This window comes from Nerophis lumbriciformis, linkage group LG18, assembly GCF_033978685.3.
Source record: "Nerophis lumbriciformis linkage group LG18, RoL_Nlum_v2.1, whole genome shotgun sequence".
NCBI lineage: Eukaryota > Metazoa > Chordata > Actinopteri > Syngnathiformes > Syngnathidae > Nerophis > Nerophis lumbriciformis.
The window spans coordinates 32996565-33012500 of NC_084565.2; the positions used below are offsets into that span (position 1 = coordinate 32996565).

Here is a 15936-nt window from a genome sequence, read left to right on the forward strand (position 1 = left end):
ATCAATCGATTTAGGACGACGTTACAGTGTCAAAAGTTGATTATGCAGTTTGTGTACTGAGTAAACCTAGGAAAGTACAGTAATATCTGGGTTTTCGTACGTGCTAGCATTTTTGACGGACACTATTGACTAACTAGTGACTAACTCTTTCTTTTTTTTCCCCCCGATTAGTCGAAATCGCAGACTCCACGCCATCGCCACCCGCTGTCAAAGACGTGTCCAAGCGCTTCCCCTCCATCGACTCGCCGCAGGTGTCCACGGAGCCGGCCTGGCTGGCCTTGGCCAAGCGAAAGGCCAAAGCCTGGAGCGACTGTCCTCAGATCATCAAGTAAAACACACGCTCCCACGCACGCACACACCAGCCTGGCACCGACCGGGCTCTGCATGGAGACGACACTAACTGCACAACAACAACATGGAACAATCCATTCCCTACTTTTGTGAAGCTGCACTGGCCACGTTCAAGTATTCAAAGCCACTATAAATAAGCAGAAAAGTTGCGAGCATGCGACGGACATCCTAACCCAGAATCAAAACACCATGGAAGACGCCTGCAAGAGCCAATTTTTATTTCCAGTTACTTTGTAGCCAACCGCATCACCGGGATTGTAAATACTTCACCAACTACGATGCGAGAAAGGTGAGGCTCGTTCCAAAAGGCGAGCGTGTCTTCATAAGGGCTAGCAGCAAACAACGGGATCTTCATCGGTACGCTTTGTCCAAATCCAAAGGGAAGCGCCGTTGTTACGGCGTTGTTTCTACCAGAAAGGAGCCGTTTGAAATGTTTCACTGTATCCGTGACGACTGTGACGACACCAGCTGCCGCGGTGACACGGAAGAACCGGATGTGGGATTTTTTGGGGGGGAGGGGGGAGGGCGGTTCTCGCTAAGCTTCCGGTCTCACTTCCCGCTTGCTGTGAATGTGGATAGTCCTCTTTTGTCAGCCATCGCTTCCCTGCTGGGACGTGTGGTCAGGCGAGGCAGGTGAGGCAGATAAATAAATACAAATGCAAATACGTTAAATAACTTATTGTATTTTTGCGGACTAAATTTTGGCAGCCACTGAATTTTAGAAGTTTTCATATATTAGCTGCACCAGACTATAAGTCACAGATATACACTACATTGCCAAGCCCAACTCCTAAAAAACAACCCCACACCATAATTCCTCCTCCACCAAATTTCGTACTCAGCACAATGCACTCTGAAATGTAGCGTTCTCTCCCACCTCCAAACCCAGACTAGTCCATCAGAATGCCAGATGAAAAAGCGTGATTCATCAGTCCAGAGAAGGCATCTCCACTGTTCTAGAGTCCAGTGGCGACTTGCTTAACAGCACTGCATCCCACGCTTTGCATTGAACTTGGTGATGTGTGGCTTAGATACAGCTGCTCGGCCATGGAAACCCATTCCATGAAGCTCTCTGCGTACTGTACGTGGGCTAATTGGAAGGTCACATGACGTTTGGAGCTCTGTAGCAACTGACTGTGCAGAAAGTCTTTGCACTATGCGCTTCAGCATCCGCTGACCCCTCTCTGTGGCCTACCACTTTGTGGCTGAGTTGCTGTTGTTCCCAAATTCTTCCATTTTCTTATGATAAAGCCGACAGTTGACTTTGGAATATTTAGGAGCGAGGAAATTTCACAACTGGATTTGTTGCACAGGTGGCATCCTATGACAGTTCCACGCTGGAAATCACTGAGAGCGACCCATTCTTTCACAAATGTTTGTAGAAACAGTCTCCATGCCTAAGTGCTTGGTTTTATACACCTGTGGCCCGGGCCAAGTGATTAGGACACCTGATTCTAACCATTTGGATGGGTGGCCAAATACTTTTGGCAATATAGTGTATATACCGGTGCATTTAGAAATGAAAGATTTATTTACATACTTTAATTAGTTCCAAACGGTGTCCGTTACACGACTGATCAAACAAAATAAAAAGTCGTTAATGTCTTTATTCATCGTTTATGAGGTGAAGAAAATGTTCTCCTTTTTCAAGAAGCTTCCAGATTTTTATCAGGATTCTTCCTGGACTTTGTAAACACTTTGAGTTTGAACAGTTTCTTCAATTGGATCATGTTATCATTCTTTGCTTAATCCATGCCATAATTTAGCCGTTGTAGTATTCTGAGTCACCACACTGCTAGTCACTATGAATTGGGGTGGCTATTCTGAGTCACCACACTGCTAGTCACTATGAATTGGGGTGACTATTCTGAGTCACCACACTGCTAGTCACTATGAATTGGGGTGGCTATTCTGAGTCACCACACTGCTAGTCACTATGAATTGGTGTGGCTATTCTGAGTCACCACACTGCTAGTCACTATGAATTGGTGTGGCGATTATTAGTCACCACACTGCTAGTCACTATGAATTGGGGTGGCTATTCTAAGTCATCACACTGCTAGTAACTATGAATCGGGGTGGCTATTCCAAGTCACCACACTGCTTGTCACTATGAATTGGTGTGGCTATTATTAGTCACCACACTGCTAGTCACTATGAATTGGGGTGACTATTCTGAGTCACCACACTGCTAGTCACTATGAATTGGGGTGGCTATTCTGAGTCACCACACTGCTAGTCACTATGTATTGGGGTGGCTATTCTGAGTCCCCACACAGCTAGTAACTATGAATCGGGGTGGCTATTCCAAGTCACCACACTGCTAGTCACTATGAATTGGGGTGGCTATTCTGAGTCACCACACTGCTAGTCACTATGAATAGGGGTGGCTATTATTAGTCACCACACTGCTAGTCACTATGAATTGGGGTGGCTATTCTGAGTCACCACACTGCTAGTCACTATGAATTGGGGTGGCTATTCTGAGTCGAGAATCGTGTTGAATTGAAAAAAAATCGATTTTGAATCGAATCGTGGGACACCCAAAGATTCACAGCCCTAATATATATATATACAAATATATATTTGTATGTATATATATATATATATATATATACAAATATATATTTGCATGTATATATATACAAATATATATATATATATATATATATATATATATATATACAAATATATATATATATATATATATATATATATATATATATATATATATATATATATATATACACATATATATATATATATATATATATATATATATATATATATATATATAAATAAATAAATAAACATATGTAGGAAGACCCGCCCTATAGATGCCTGCTCTGTGAGCTTCCACATGACTGGCTGGGTGCCCGTTCTCACGTTCTCACCGAGAGTGTTTGAATTTAAAGTTAAAAAAAAGATAAGCTCTTAAGTGCCTCACCTGCCTTGAAAATTGCCGCACGTCACTGCTGTCTTGTAAAGTATCTGACTTGACCTGACCTGACCTGACCTGACCTGACCTGACCTGATCTGCCCTGCCCTCCACCCCTCCCATCATGCACTGGTGTAATGATCTGTAAGTAAGTACTGTACAATTATTTGCTGGTGTACAATAGTGTTACATGTTTGGTATCATTTGCACTTTTTGTCCCACTAAAAAAAGAGATTCATGAAGACCAATTCTTAAGAAGATGACAAATGTGATGAATATGTAATTAAATCATGTCTGAACTAACTGGTTGCTTCTGTGTGCCTGGGTGGAATTAACTTCTATGTAAAAAAAAAATGCTCTCCTTTTAATATAAAAAGCTATGTTTCCAGTGTTAAACAATAAACATAATCGTTACGGCAGCCCACTACCAAAGAGCGTCCAAACACCACCGGGGAGGAGAACAGTTCTCCGGGAAGTTTGCACGAACACCGCATTTGTCCACCTTGAGCGTCCAGGATGTAGACGGTGCCCTCTGTGGAGGCCACGCCCACAAGACGCCCCTCGTCAAACACGCACGGACTGGAGAACACTTTGCCCGCCGTCTGGAAAGTCCACAGCAAAGAGCCGTCGTGGGCGTTCAAACAGTAGACGCCACCGTCGTGTGAGCCGCACAGAATGGTCTGCTGCCCGGCTGTGACGCACGGAGACGAGAAGACCGGACCCTGGGTTAGAAACTGCCACAGCTGAAAGAAACACACACAAAAAAACCACACAATTAAATACTTTGACGCTTTTCTAAACACATTCTGTCATCTTTTTATTCTATTTTACTATCTGATTTTTTATTATACTATTCTATTCCACTTCTATTTTTTATTCTAATTTTGTTTGAATGTTTTTCAATTACTTAAACATCAAATATATTTATTCTATTCCACTTTTATTTTCTTCATTCGAATTGTTTAAATTACAATGTTTTTAAATTAATTAGAAAATCAAATATATTTATTCTATTCCACTTCAATGTTTTATTCAAATTTTGTTTAAATGTTTTTCAATTAATTAAACATCTAATATATTTATTCTAGTCCACATTTACTTTCTTTATTCGAATCGTTTAAATTACAATGTTTTTAAATTAATTAAAAATCAAATAGATTTATTCTATTCCACTTCTATTTTATATTCTAATTTTGTTTGAATGTTTTTCAATTACTTAAACATCAAATATATTTATTCTATTCCACTTTTATTTTCTTTATTGGAATTGTTTAAATTACAATGTTTTTAAATTAATTATAAATCAAATATATTTATTCTATTCCACTTCTATTTTTTATTCTAATTTTGTTTAAATGTTTTTAAATTACTTAATCAAATATATTTATTCTATTCCACTTTTATTTTCTTAATTCGAATTGTTTATATTACAATGTTTTTAAATTAATTAAAAATCAAATATATTTATTCTATTCCACTTCTATTTTTTATTCTAATTTTGTTTGAATGTTTTTCAATTACTTAAACATCAAATATATTTATTCTATTCCACTTTTATTTTCTTTATTCGAATTGTCTAAACTACAATGTTTTTAAATTAATTAAAAATCAAATATATTTATTCTATTCCACTTCTATTTTTTATTCTAATTTTGTGTAAATGTTTTTCAATTACTTAAATCTCAAATATATTTATTCTATTCTATTCCACTTGTATTTTCTTTATTCGAATTGTTTAAATTACAATGTTTTTAAATTAATTAAAAATCAAATATATTTATTCCATTCCACTTCTATTTTTTTCCCCATTCTAATTTAGTTTAAATTCAAAAATAAATTTAATGATTAAAAATACAAATAAATATATTTTAGTCTTTTTATTTTATCCTATATTTTTCTAACTTGGTTGGTTGTTTGAAGTTTATTTCAAACATGTACCGGTATACTGTTACAATATGTTGCATCACAAATTTGACATACTTTTATTTGTCTTTACAACATGTCCGAAAAGGAGTAGGAAGAAGCAAATTTGATTTTATCCCACCCCTTTTCTAATTCATAGGGATGACTAACACATATGTTCACTCCCAGTTCTCATTTTGTAACACAATTTACATCAATGAATTCTAAATAAAACAGTCAGTTATGACTCACATAATAATATAAAAATTATCTAATTTGAAATAAAATTCAAGATGTTTATCAGAATTCTCCTAGTTTGAAGAGCCTCTTAAACCGGATCATATTAGTACTTTGACATCCATTCCATAATTTATTTCACACTCTGATATACTAATTTAGTTTAAATTACAATGTTTTTTTAATAAATTAAAACTCAAATATATTTATTTTTATTTTTTTTACTTCTATTTTGTATGCTAATTTAGCTCAAATTTATATTTTTTTGTGATCTAAAAATTAAACATATAATAATTGATTTTATTCATGTATTTATTACATATTTAACATTTAACATTTCCGCACAGAACCGTTATCTCAATAATTTAAATTGGTATTTTACCTCAGAATTCGACACACAATACACTATAATGACAAAGGGAAACATTTGTATGCGAAATTATTACAAATTTAAAAAGTCTCAGCTTTACAGTGAATTAAAATATTTGAGGGTCCTCAGCTGGTCAGGAAAGGTATTACATGGTAATAAAACTACTGTATGTCTATATCAAATTATACAATAGGCTAGGATAGACTTTATTCACCTCAGTGATTCTATTCAATTTTGGAGGTGACAATTATAATGTAATATTTTGCATATTAATTGTAATAAAAACCTTTTCAAAACAGTCTTGGCTGCTGTCATTTGGACATACATATATAATACTTACTAAATCCAATATTTAAAAAAAATAGGAAAACCAAAAATAAAATAATAATAATAATAATTACATCAATTATAGTTGTTTTTTTAAAACCAAATATCAGTTCTAAAAAATAAATGATTAAAAATGTGACTATAAAAAAAAAAATTATGGATCGGAATGAATTAAATTTGGATTTGTATGTGATATAATTTTTTCAGCACCTCTACTAATTAACCCATTTTTTATGTTTTTTGGAATAAAGCACAAAAGTGAAGTGAATTATATTTATATAGCGCCTTTCTCTAGAGACTCAACCCACTTTACATAGTGAAACCCATAATCTACATCTTTAAGCTACATTTTAAACCAGTGTGGGAGCAGGCGGGTAAAGTATCTTGCCCGAGGACACAACGGCAAGTGACTCGGATGGCAGAAGCGGGGATCGAACCTGGAACCCTCGCGTTGCTGGCACGGCCGCTCTACCGACCAAGCCACACCGCCCCAAAAGCAACTCATCAAATTGGAGTTCCATTCTTGGGCGGTATAGCTCATGTGGTAGAGTGGCCGTGCCAGCAACTTGAGGGTTCCAGGTTCGATCCCCGCTTCCGCCATCCTAGTCTCTGTTGTTGTGTCCTTGGGCAAGACACTTTACACACCTGCTCCCAGTGCCACGCACACTGGTTTAAATGTAACTTAGATATTGGGTTTCACTATGTAAAGCGCTTTGAGTCATTAGAGAAAAGCATTATATAAATATAATTCACTTCTTGTCATAACTAATAAATAAACGGGACTAATAATGCGTGTGCATTGTCAGTGACTTGTGGTCAACAGGAGCTTCTTCTCACCGCTTCCCCCACGTTGCTGAAGCAGCAGATGTTTCCGTCCACTGATCCGATCGCCACGCCGCTCGAGGAGCCGTTCGGCGAGGAAAAGAAGGGGGCGTCCCGACTGTGGGACCACAGGACGTCCCCGCTGTCCTGAAACGGACACAAGCACACGTAGGGCAAAAGTGTTTGATGATAAAAACCAACGAAAGGAGGTGTGGCTCACGGGGTGGAGACACAGCAGCTTGCCGCCCAGCGTCGCCACGTAAAGTTGTCGGCGGGCGGCGTCGAGGTGCGGGGAGGAGAAAACGGCTCCGCCCCCGCAGTGACGCCTCCAAACGCACTGCAGGAGCTGAACGAAAGACGTGTAAAAAGATTGCATACGTCGCTGGCGACTTCCTCGCTCACCTCCAGGTTGAGGGCGTAAACGAACCCGTCGTGAGACCCCACAACCAGGAGGCCCGTCAGGGGGTCGACGGCGGCGCAGCTTTTCACCGCGTCCCCCGTCTGGAACACCCAGTGTGTCTCCCCGGAGGCGGCTTGCAGGACGTACACCCCTCCATCGTAGCACCCTGAGGAGGAGCAGAAACACCCCGAGGTCAAGACCGAGGTCAACCAGCGGCGGCGGCGAGAACAAGTCGATCGGACCTACGACCACGAAGCGTCCGCACCGGGACACGGCGGCCGACGCCTCTATCCGACCCCCGAGGACTCGCTCCCATAGGAGGCGGCCGGTGTCCAAGTCCAGAGCCTGCATCCTGTGGGAGTGAGAGCCGATGAAGACGCTTGTTTGGACGCCGTCTTGTCCTTCCTGGACGAGGAGCACCGGCGAGGCGTCCACACACCGGCCCGTGTCTGAGGACCAGCTCACACTGAGGGACAGCGCTGTGGACTCAACACTTCTGGTGCTCATCTCTCCAAAATCACCTCCTCGTCTAAGGACTTTGAAAGCCCGCCCGTCTTCGGCGCTCCCTTGTGGTGCAACTATCGCTCTGCGGTCTCTCTTCGCAGGAGCGGCGATCGCCGTTTCAGCTCGCCGCTTGCGTCCCTCGACGCCATTGCCAGGCCTCGCTTGGCCGGCGAGGTGGCGTAGAACGTCGGCGAAGCTCCCCTCAAGAAGGACCTCCACCAGCTGAGGTGAGCTGGCTCCTGTGGCGCCCAGGATGTCCTCGCACAGGCGGAGCGCCTTCAGGGAATCTCCACCGCTGAAGAGGAAATTGGACCCCTCGTCCAAGGCCGCTTTGTCGTCAAGACCGAGCGCTTCCTGTTGAGAGAAACGATGGACGAGAGTGAGAGTCTCCTGTAGAGATGTCCGATAATATCGGCCGATAAATGCTTTAAAATGTGATATCGGAAATTATCGGTATCGGTTTCGCTGTACGTAGTGGTACACGGACGTAGGGAGAAGTACAGAGCGCCAATAAACCTTAAAGGCACGTCCTTTACGTGCCGGCCCAGTCACATAATATCTGCGGCTTTTCACACACACCAGTGAATACAAATCATACTTGGTCAACAGCAATACAGGTCACACTGTGAACCCACACCAAACAAGAATGACAAACACATTTCGGGAGAACATCCGCACCGTAACACAACATAAACACAACAGAACAAATACCCAGAACCCCTTGCAGCACTAACGCAAAAAAGCCATTATCGGACATCTCTAGTCTCCTGTAATCACTTCCACGGTAAGGAGATTCATTTGATCCAAGAAGAGACTGAGGGCCACTGCAGCAAAGTGGACACTGTGGAGTATAAATATATATAATACTGCAGCAAAAAGGTAAGCTAACGTTAGCAAGTGTGTTTTTGTCACGCCTGCAGAACTAGCAAAAAAAAAAAAGTTAGCATGCTAATAGTTAGCATGTGTCAAATACCAAGTTTTCAAACTGAGGTGTACGCCTGCAAAACTAGCACAAAAAAAGTTAGCATGCTAACAGTTAACAGGAGTCTAGTACCAAGGTATATGACCAAAGAGTACGCCTGCAAAATTTGCTAAAAAAAAAAAATAGCATGCTAATAGTTAGCATGTGTCAAGTACCAAGTTTTCAAACTGTGAGGTGTACGCCTGCAAAACTGGCACAAAAAAAAGTTAGCATGCCAACAGTTAACATGTGTCTAGGACAAAGTTATACAACTCTGAGGCATATGCCTGAAATATTAGCTAAAAAAATTAGCATGCTAATAGTTAACAGGAGTCAAGTACCAAGGTATATGACCGAAGAGTACGCCTGCAAAAATTGCTTAAAAAAATAGCACACTAATAGTTAGCATGTGTCAAGTACCAAGTTTTAAAACTGTGAGGTGTACGTCTGCAAAACTAGCAAAAAAAAAGTTAGCATGATAACAGTTAATGTCCAAAAGTATGTCCGAAATAATAGCTAATAAAGTTGGCATGCTAACAGTGTTTTCGCCATTAAAAGCCGTGTATGACAACAGCAGCAAATAGAGTAGAGTAGATACCGTGCAGTGAAAAATGGAAACGTGTGATACCTGCCATAAAGTTCGTAGAGTTTGCCCGAGTTGGGCGACATCTTCATGTGGAGGGTCCAAACGTTCCCTCTGGTATATTTTCACAAGCGCCCGCATGTCCACTTTGCCTGCAGCCAAACAACAAATAAGGATGTGCCGAGTGCTAACGTTTGATAGGTTTATTGTTTGGACTGTTAGCCGCCAAAGCTAACAACTACAGCGCATAAACAACTTGATTTTGCAGTTTCCGGAGAAATTGCCTGTAAATGCTAAAATGTCGAAGCCGAGCCAAAACGCTAATGGGCAGCGTGTTGGCCGGGTAGCGTCAATGAACTAAGTACGTGACTCTAAAAACGTATCAGTAAACTGAACTAAAAAAAGCTATCGTGCTAACAGTTAGCATGCGTAAAGTATAGAAGTCTGAGGGATATACATGCAAAATTAGCTTAATGATAACATGCTAACAGTTAGCTCGTATCAAGGACCAAGTTATATGAGTGTGAGGTGTATGTTTGCAAAATTAGGTTAAAAAGTTAGCATGATAACATAAACATGCTAACAGTTAACGTGGAGTGTACCAAGTTATATTGCTTTGATGTGTACGCCTGAAAATTTGGTTAAAATGTTTACATTCTGATGTTAACACGTGTCAGATGGCAAGTTATGTGACTCTGAGGTGTACGCCTGCAAATTTAGCTAAAAAAAAAAATAGCATGCTAATAGTTAGTGTCTAGGACAAAGTTATACAACTCTAAGGTGAATGCCTGAAATATTAGCTGAAAAAGTTAGTATGGTACTACTTAACAGGAGTCTAGTACCAAGTTATATGACCGAAGTGCACGCCTGCAAAATGAGCTAAAACAAATAGCATGCTAATAGTTAGCATGTGTAAAGTACCAAGTTTTAAAACGGTGAGGTGTACGCTTGCAAAACTAGCACAAAAAAAAGTTAGCATGCTAACAATCAACATGTGTCTCGGGCAAAGTTTTACAACTCTGAGGTTTATGCCTGAAATATTAGCTAATAAAGTTAGCATACTAACAGTGAACATGAGTCTAGTACCAAGGTATATGACCGAAGTGTACGCCTGCAAAATTAGCTAAAAGAAATAGCATGCTAATAGTTAGCATGTGTCAAGTACCAAGTTTTAAAACGGTGAGCTGTACGCCTGCAAAACTAGGGGGGAAAAAAGGTAGCATGCTAACAGTTAACATGAGTCTGGTACCAAGTTATATGACCGAAGTGTACACCTGCAAAATTAGCTTAAAAAAAAAAATAGCATGGTAATAGTTAGCATGTGTCAAGTATCAAGTTTTAGAAACGGTGAGGTGTACGCCTGCAAAACTAGCACAAAAAGAAGTTTGCATGCTAAGAGTTAACATGTGTCTAGGACAAAGTTGTACAACTCTGAGGTGTATGCCTGAAATATTAGCTAATAAAGTTAGCATGCTAACAGTTAACATGAGTCTAGTACCAAGGTATATGACCGAAGTGTACACCTGCTAAAAAAAATAGCATGATAATAGTTAACATGTGTCAAGTACCAAATTTTAAAAACGGTGAGGTGTACGCCTGCAAAACTAGCACACAAAAAAAGTTAGCGTGCTAACAGTTAACATGTGTCTAGGACAAAGTTGTACAACTCTGAGGTGTATGCCTGAAATATTAACAATGAGGCTGTATTCCTTTCTGGACAGGGTGGAGTCTGTTTTTGTATTCAAGAAGTTGTCTCTTCCTCTTTGAATGTTAGACCATCCCGAGATGACGGTATGACTGTATTGATGTGGGCTGGTCTTCTAAAGCTTTAGTAAAACTTGATAATATTCCTATTCTGTCTTGATGGTCCTTCTTACTCTGCATATATGTCATCTGAAAGAATTTGGGATTGACCAGTGACTTTAATTCCCTGGGAGGAAAGGCTGGTCAGACGCAACATTAGCATGCGAGTTTTAAAACTGTGAGGTTTACGCCTGCAAAACTAGCACAAAAGAAGTTAGCATGCTAACAGTTAACATGTGTCTAGGACAAAGTTGTACAACTCTGAGGAGTATGTCGGAAATATTAGCTAATAAAGTTGGCATGCTAACAGTGCACATGTGTCACGTACTAAGGTTTTTTGCTCTGAGGTGTAACCCTGAAAAATTTAAAAAGTTAGCATCCTAATGTTAAGTAACAAGTTATATGACAAGGAGGAAAAATCTGCTAATAATTTTGCTAATGTTAACATTAGGAATGTCCGATAATGGCTTTTTGCCGATATCCGATATTCCGATATTGACCAAACCCTTAATTACCGATACCGATATCAACCGATACTGATATATACAGTCGTGGAATTAACACATTATTATGCCTAATTTGGACAACCAGGTATGGTGAAGAGGTGAAGATAAGGTCCTTTAAAAAAAAAAAATTTAAAAACATTTTCTTGAATAAAAAAGAAAGTAAAACAATATAAAAACAGTTACATAGAAACTAGTAATTAATGAAAATGAGTAAAATTAACTGTTAAAGGTTAGTACTATTAGTGGACCAGCAGCACGCACAATCATGTGTGCTTACGGACTGTATCCCTTGCAGACTGTATTGATCTATATTGATATATAAAGTAGGAACCAGAATATTACCGTGTTTTCCGCACTATAAGGCGCACCTAAAAACCTCCAATGTTCTCAAAAGCTGACAGTGCGCCTTATATATGGACCAATATTGAGCCACAACAGGTCTCGCAACTACGGGATGCATAACGTAACCCCAGCCTCTACTGTAGCATCTATTATATGCGCCTTATAATGCGGTGCGCCTTATATATGAACAAAGTTTATAATAGGCCATTCGTTGAAGGTGCGCCTTATAATCCGGTGCGCCTTATAGTGCGGAAAATACGGTAATAACAGAAAGAAACAACCCTTTTGTGTGAATGAGTGTGAATGAGTGTAAATGGGGGAGGGAGGTTTTTTTGGTTGGTGCACTAATTGTAAGTGTATCTTGTGTTTTTTAAGTTGATTTAATAAAACATTTTAAAATACGATACCGATAATAAAAAAACGATACCGATAATTTCCGATATTACATTTTAAAGCATTTATCGGACATCTCTCGTTAACATGCGTCAAGTACCAAGTTATATGACTCTGAGGTGTGCGCCTGAAACATTTGGCACTGACTAATATTAGAAAGGAAGCTTTTTGACATTGGAACAACATTCACACAGTTAGGGACTTTTTATTACTTTTTCTTTTCTTTTTTTATGCTCACCATGAGGAGTCAGAGGCAAGGCCGGGACGAGCACCAGCGTGTCAGGAATGCCGTAAGAAGGCAGCAGCGGAGTCAGCTGCTCCAAGAGGCGCTGCCTCGGGTTCCTGCTACACCGAGAGGAAGAGGGCGGAGCCTCTTTCTGGCACGCCTCTGCGACAACAAAGGCGAGCAGACGGGATTTGTCGTGCAGAGACACGACACACGCCTCAACTTCTGGCAGACTCAGAAACAGCTGGAATGGAATGAAGAGGTTCAAGAAAACAATTAAAAATGACAAACAAATTACTTGACGCCCTTTGACGTCAGCAAACACTTTAAAGTAGCTTCAAAAAAACATATAATTAATTATCATAAAAGTTCCACACCCTTTTTAAATGAATTTTCTACATTGACAAGCATTTATCAAACAGTGTTTTTAACGACTTTTTGTGATGCTATTGTTGGGAATTAAACCCATTTCAAATGTGTAAGTGTGCACCACATTACACTGTAAATGGATGAACAGCAAAGTACAAGCAATATGAATGCTAAAAAGAAAAATGACTACAAATAAATAACATTAGATTCAAAATAGAGATGGCCTGATATTATCGGCCGATAAATGCTTTAAAATGTAATATCGGAAATTATCGGAATCGTTTTTTTAAATTAATTTGTAAAAAATGAGTTGGAATTTCACAAGAAAAAGGTCACAATTTCACAAGAAAAACTTAGCATTTGGCAGTATTATAACAGTCGTCATTTTACTCGACGCAAGTCAACATTTTACAAGAAAAACTGAACATTTGTGCAATATTATGATAAAAGTTGGAATTTTAGTCAATAACAATCGCAATTTTACAAGACAAGCTTAACATTTCGACAATTCTATGAAAAGAGTCGTAATTTTACTCGACAAAAGTCGCAATTTTATAAGAAAACTTAAAAGCAATATTATAATAATATTCGGAATTGTACTTGGCAAAATTATGACAAAAGTCATAATTTTACTCAAAAAATGTCACAATTTTACAAGAACAACAAAAAAATTGGCATTATTGTGACACAAGTCAGAATTTTATATGACAAATGTCACCATTTTGCAGTAAAAAGTAATAATTTTACATAAAAAAGTAATAACTTTACAAGAAAATATTGCAATATTACAGAAACAGAAAGAATATGAGAAATTGTTCCCAATTTTATAAGACAAAAGTCGACATATTGTGAAAAATAGACTGCTTTTAGTTCATTTTCTATTTTTTGAATGTTTTGTTTGTAATTGGTTTTTAATCTTCATTATTTACTTCAAGTTATTACAGTATGTCTCTATATACATTTTATTTTTATTAATTTTGGCCAAAGGGGGCGCATTTCAATTTCTTACACACACTTGTTATTACATATGTTGACCAGAGGGGGAGCACTTTAAATTTGTACACACACTTGTTATTTCATATGTTGGCCAGAGGGGGAGCACTTTAAATTTGTACACCCACTTGTTGTTTCATATGTTGACCAGAGGGGGAGCACTTTAAATTTGTACACACACTTGTTATTTCATTTGTTGGCCAGAGGGGGAGCACTTTAAATTTGTACACCCACTTGTTGTTTCATGTTGACCAGAGGGGGAGCACTTTTAAAACCGACACACAGTGAATTTGAAAAATCCCTCCTTTTTGGGACCACCCTCATTTTGATAGATATCACCACCAGGGGTACAAATGAGACATTCTCTATTAGATGCGATGGTTTTACGCATTCTCAAATTACGGAATATACAAAATAAGACTACCGTATTTTTGGACTATAAGGCGCACTTATAATCCTGTCATTTTCTCAAAAATCGACAGTGCACTTTATAACCCGGTGCACCTAATGTACGGCATAATTCTGGTTGTGCTTACTGACCTCGAAGCAATTTTATTTGGTACATGGTGTAATGATATGCGTGACCAGTAGATGGCAGCCATAAATAAGAGATAAGTGTAGACTGCAATATGATGGCAGTAAACAACACCAAAACTTTAAATGTTCCATTAAGAATATAGAACATTACACACAGCGCTCAAAAATCGGTCAAAATGTCTTTAGTACGACTTAGGTAAGCTATGAAGCCGCACCGCTTGATGGATTGTCGCCGCATTAAACATACGAGTATTATTATGGTGTGTGTATAAGGACCGCAAAATGGCACCTATTAGCAGACATATTATCTAGCGTTTTGTCTCGCAATATTATCGAAAACAAACTTTTCTTACTTTCTGGTACCTGCTGTTGTGTATTTGGGATCTGCATAAGTCCTGAAAATGTGCGCGCGTCCGCAATTGTAGTCCGTGCCGAAGCCGTAATCATAAGCGTCTTCTTTTTCTCTCCCTTCTTATAGGACATTCATCCTCCGCTGTTGCCATTTTATAATATAAAGTAGTTAGACTAGCTATCAAAGCGCTAAAACTGTAATGAGTTTACATTATTCACCCAAGGAACTTTGGTTAATAGAGGGTTCCGGTCGGACGGTTTTTCACGGGACACATTTCCAGCATTGATGTTGTATTATTGAGCCACGGATGAGAAGATGCTGCTCCGTTATTGATTGAAGTAAAGTCTAAATGTCATTAAAACAGTTAGCTCCATCTTTTGACACTTCTTCCACTCCCGTCCTTGCACGCTACACCGCTACAACAAAGCTTCCTTCCGTGCATTACCACACCCACCAAACACTGCTCATGTCAGGAGTTGGTTTTGTTGTATTGATCTCTGAAAAATTGTATTTAATTCTGTTTCTAACACTTCTTCCCTTCTTTGTTTATGTTTCCATTGCTGGGAGCCTTGAGCTTACACACCTGTCTCCAGTTATGATTAGTGTTGCCCGTCTAGCCGTTTTTTTTCTGGCAGAGGACCATTGTTCGCCCTCGGCAATAGCTACATTATATTGGGTTCAGTCTCGTTCTGCTACTGTGTGTTTTTGTAATGCTAGCTCCATGCTACTCCCTTTGTTTTCATCATGTATGCCATGCTGAGGTTGCCGTGAGCTCCGAGGTTTTTGTATTTTTGCTCTGAGTTTAAGGTTTACAAGACATGTCTTACCTGCACACTGTTTTCTGCATCCTGGGAACACGACCATTCGCAGCATTGCGTATGGCGTCACATTAGTGCCAAAAATCCGAGCGCATAAAAACTGTTATCGCACGCTGATTCTCCACTTCGTGCGCGCGCGCGCGCGGTGCCTTTTTGCGCGCGCGCGGTGCCTTTCTGTGCGCGCGCGGTGCCTTTTTGCGCG

The 15936-nt window shown here is 39.4% G+C and overlaps 2 protein-coding genes across 6 annotated transcripts in view; one reads left to right on the forward strand and one right to left on the reverse strand.

Moving 5' to 3' along the window:
- The window catches only part of cracd (capping protein inhibiting regulator of actin dynamics), a 44949-nt gene extending 42468 nt beyond the window's left edge, over positions 1-2481 (forward strand). For all 5 annotated transcript variants that reach the window (XM_061978153.2, XM_061978154.2, XM_061978150.2 and 2 more), the window contains one exon: positions 172-2481. In XM_061978153.2, coding sequence (XP_061834137.2) covers positions 172-332 — 161 coding nt within the window. In that variant the 3' untranslated portion in view covers positions 333-2481. The remainder of the gene's footprint in view (positions 1-171) is intronic.
- Positions 2482-3170: 689 nt separating this feature from the next.
- aasdh (aminoadipate-semialdehyde dehydrogenase) overlaps positions 3171-15936 on the reverse strand; it is a 23810-nt gene continuing 11044 nt past the window's right edge. Inside the window, exons 8-14 of the mRNA XM_061978156.2 lie at positions 12678-12909; positions 9441-9547; positions 7590-8205; positions 7350-7513; positions 7168-7293; positions 6963-7094; positions 3171-4032 (exon numbers count right to left, since the gene is read on the reverse strand). Coding sequence (XP_061834140.2) covers positions 3667-4032; positions 6963-7094; positions 7168-7293; positions 7350-7513; positions 7590-8205; positions 9441-9547; positions 12678-12909 — 1743 coding nt within the window. The 3' untranslated portion in view covers positions 3171-3666. The remainder of the gene's footprint in view (positions 4033-6962; positions 7095-7167; positions 7294-7349; positions 7514-7589; positions 8206-9440; positions 9548-12677; positions 12910-15936) is intronic.